The sequence below is a fragment of the Ailuropoda melanoleuca genome, chromosome 11 (assembly GCF_002007445.2).
Source record: "Ailuropoda melanoleuca isolate Jingjing chromosome 11, ASM200744v2, whole genome shotgun sequence".
NCBI classification, from domain to species: Eukaryota; Metazoa; Chordata; class Mammalia; order Carnivora; family Ursidae; genus Ailuropoda; species Ailuropoda melanoleuca.
The window spans coordinates 66633521-66635517 of NC_048228.1; the positions used below are offsets into that span (position 1 = coordinate 66633521).

The window sequence follows — 1997 nt, forward strand, 5'->3', positions numbered from 1 at the left end:
TCCTGAGAGCAGAGAGCAGGGACCTCCTTCGTTTAGTCGAGCGCCAAAACACGGCCTCGGACAGAGGAGGTGCTGAAGAAGTAAGGGTTGGCTGACAGAGCCCCTAAAGTTGCTCCCCAGGGCTCTTAAGAGATTCTTGTTTGCTGCAGGGAGAGATCTTGCCCTTAATTGCTCACTCCCATCCTGAGCAGGATGGGAGGTGGGGGGTTAACAACCGCCCCTCCCCTCCTGTAGCCCCTCCCCCCGCCCACCACACCCCTTCCCCCCAGCCTGCAAGTAGCCNGGGCGCGCGGTGCTTGTCGCGCATCACGGGAGCAGGCCGTGATCTGACGGCTGGCCTCGGAGGGAGCATGGCGCTCCTGGCCGTGCGCTTGGTGCTGTTGCTCCTGGCCGGGGACTTGGCAGGTACCGCTCACCGCTCGCCAGGCTTGGTCGGCCAGGAGGGCGTCGCGGGGTGCGGGGCAGTGTCGGACAGTGGGTCTGGCCCTCGGCTACCCACCCCGATCCCAGCCCCCTGGCGGCCCTCCGCGCACCCGTTACTGGCGGTTCCCGCGGCCTGCGGTCGTCTAGGAGCGCGAACGTGGGGGGCGCAGGGCTGGGTGGAGCCAGCGATGCTCTTTCGTTCTTGCTTGGCCTTGGCTCCAGGCTCCTTCGTAGTGACACCCTGCTGTCTGCTCTTTCGCTCTTGAAGCAGATTTTCTGGAGCCCAAGATCAGAAGTTGTTTTTTTATGGACACAGCGGCCCCACTGAACGTCTGCAGGAGATGAACAGGAATTAGGGCTTGTGAATGCCAAGTGCGTCAGGCACTCTGAGGCTTATGAGAAAGGGGCTTTAGTCCAGCCAGACTTGACACCCATTTGAAAATGGAGTTAAAACCGTAGCACCTAACGTTAAGTTTTGCGTTTTCTACCCTGAGCCACAGAGGAGAATAATATCGTGAATTCGTAAGAGTTATTTCTCTTTTATTCCGTAGCTCCGAAGTTCTTTCTCAAGCAAGCGTGTCAGGGTGGTCAATTACAGAACCTGTACCAAATGTTCCTTCTGTTGTGCCTGCCAGGAGAGGTCCAGAAAACAACGGAACACCCTTCTTTGGGGGTGCGGGGGTGGGCAACGAGGGCTGCTCAAAGAAGCTAGGCATCTGAGAGAACGGAAGCACAAGCTGGATTTTAAAAGCTCCTTATAAATAAGAATTGACCTTAATCACGTACTTTAAGGTCTGTCTTCTTCTTGCAGCCTCTTTGGACTCTTTGAGCTCTGAGTTTGACCAACCTTCAGAATACAGAACAGTAAGTAGGAAACCCCTTGTGTTGTTTCCACTAATACAGTGAAGCCCAGACGGTTTGGGTTGGGGCTAGTTTTCAGGTCTGACCTGCCACTCTTTTTTTCTTTTTTTAACCTACCACTTTTGAAACTGTTGACTGCCTCTTCAGAAATCAGATTCCAAGGCAGGCCTTTTGATGCAAATCAGAATTGTAAATTTTGGTTGAAAATAGCTCAGTCCTTGAAGGCCTCAGCACTTTGTTTCCTTTAATATTTTCTTTGATGATTCAAAAGGTCCTTGGTCTAATGGTTATGCCTTGTACTAGACATTTTATGAACATTATCTAAATAATAATGTCCACAGAGTGTCCTTACTGCAGCCTGTCTTTCTACCTGTACCTTCCACTGCTGTCCCGTAGCTTGTGCTCTTATATCCTTACTCTACTGCCACACTGTTTTTTGTTTTATTTTTATTACTGTTTTTAAAGCTTTATTCATTCTAAAGATTTTAATTAATTTTTTTTTTATTTTTTATTTTTTTAAAAGATTTTATTTATTTATTCGACAGAGATAGAGACAGCCAGTGAGAGAGGGAACACAAGCAGGGGGAGTGGGAGAGGAAGAGGCAGGCTCATAGCAGAGGAGCCTGACGTGGGGCTCGATCCCATAACGCCGGGATCACGCCCTGAGCCGAAGGCAGACGCTTAACCGCTGTGCCACCCAGGCGCCCCGAGAA

General features: G+C 51.0%; 1 protein-coding gene across 6 annotated transcripts in view; it reads left to right on the forward strand.

Moving 5' to 3' along the window:
• The first annotated feature begins 286 nt into the window (after positions 1-286).
• Positions 287-1997, forward strand: part of SPINK2 (serine peptidase inhibitor Kazal type 2) — a 26727-nt gene continuing 25016 nt past the window's right edge. For all 6 annotated transcript variants that reach the window (XM_034672008.1, XM_034672006.1, XM_034672007.1 and 3 more), the window contains exons 1-2: positions 287-405; positions 1235-1287. In XM_034672008.1, the coding sequence (XP_034527899.1) occupies positions 351-405; positions 1235-1287 (108 nt within the window). In that variant the 5' untranslated portion in view covers positions 287-350. The remainder of the gene's footprint in view (positions 406-1234; positions 1288-1997) is intronic.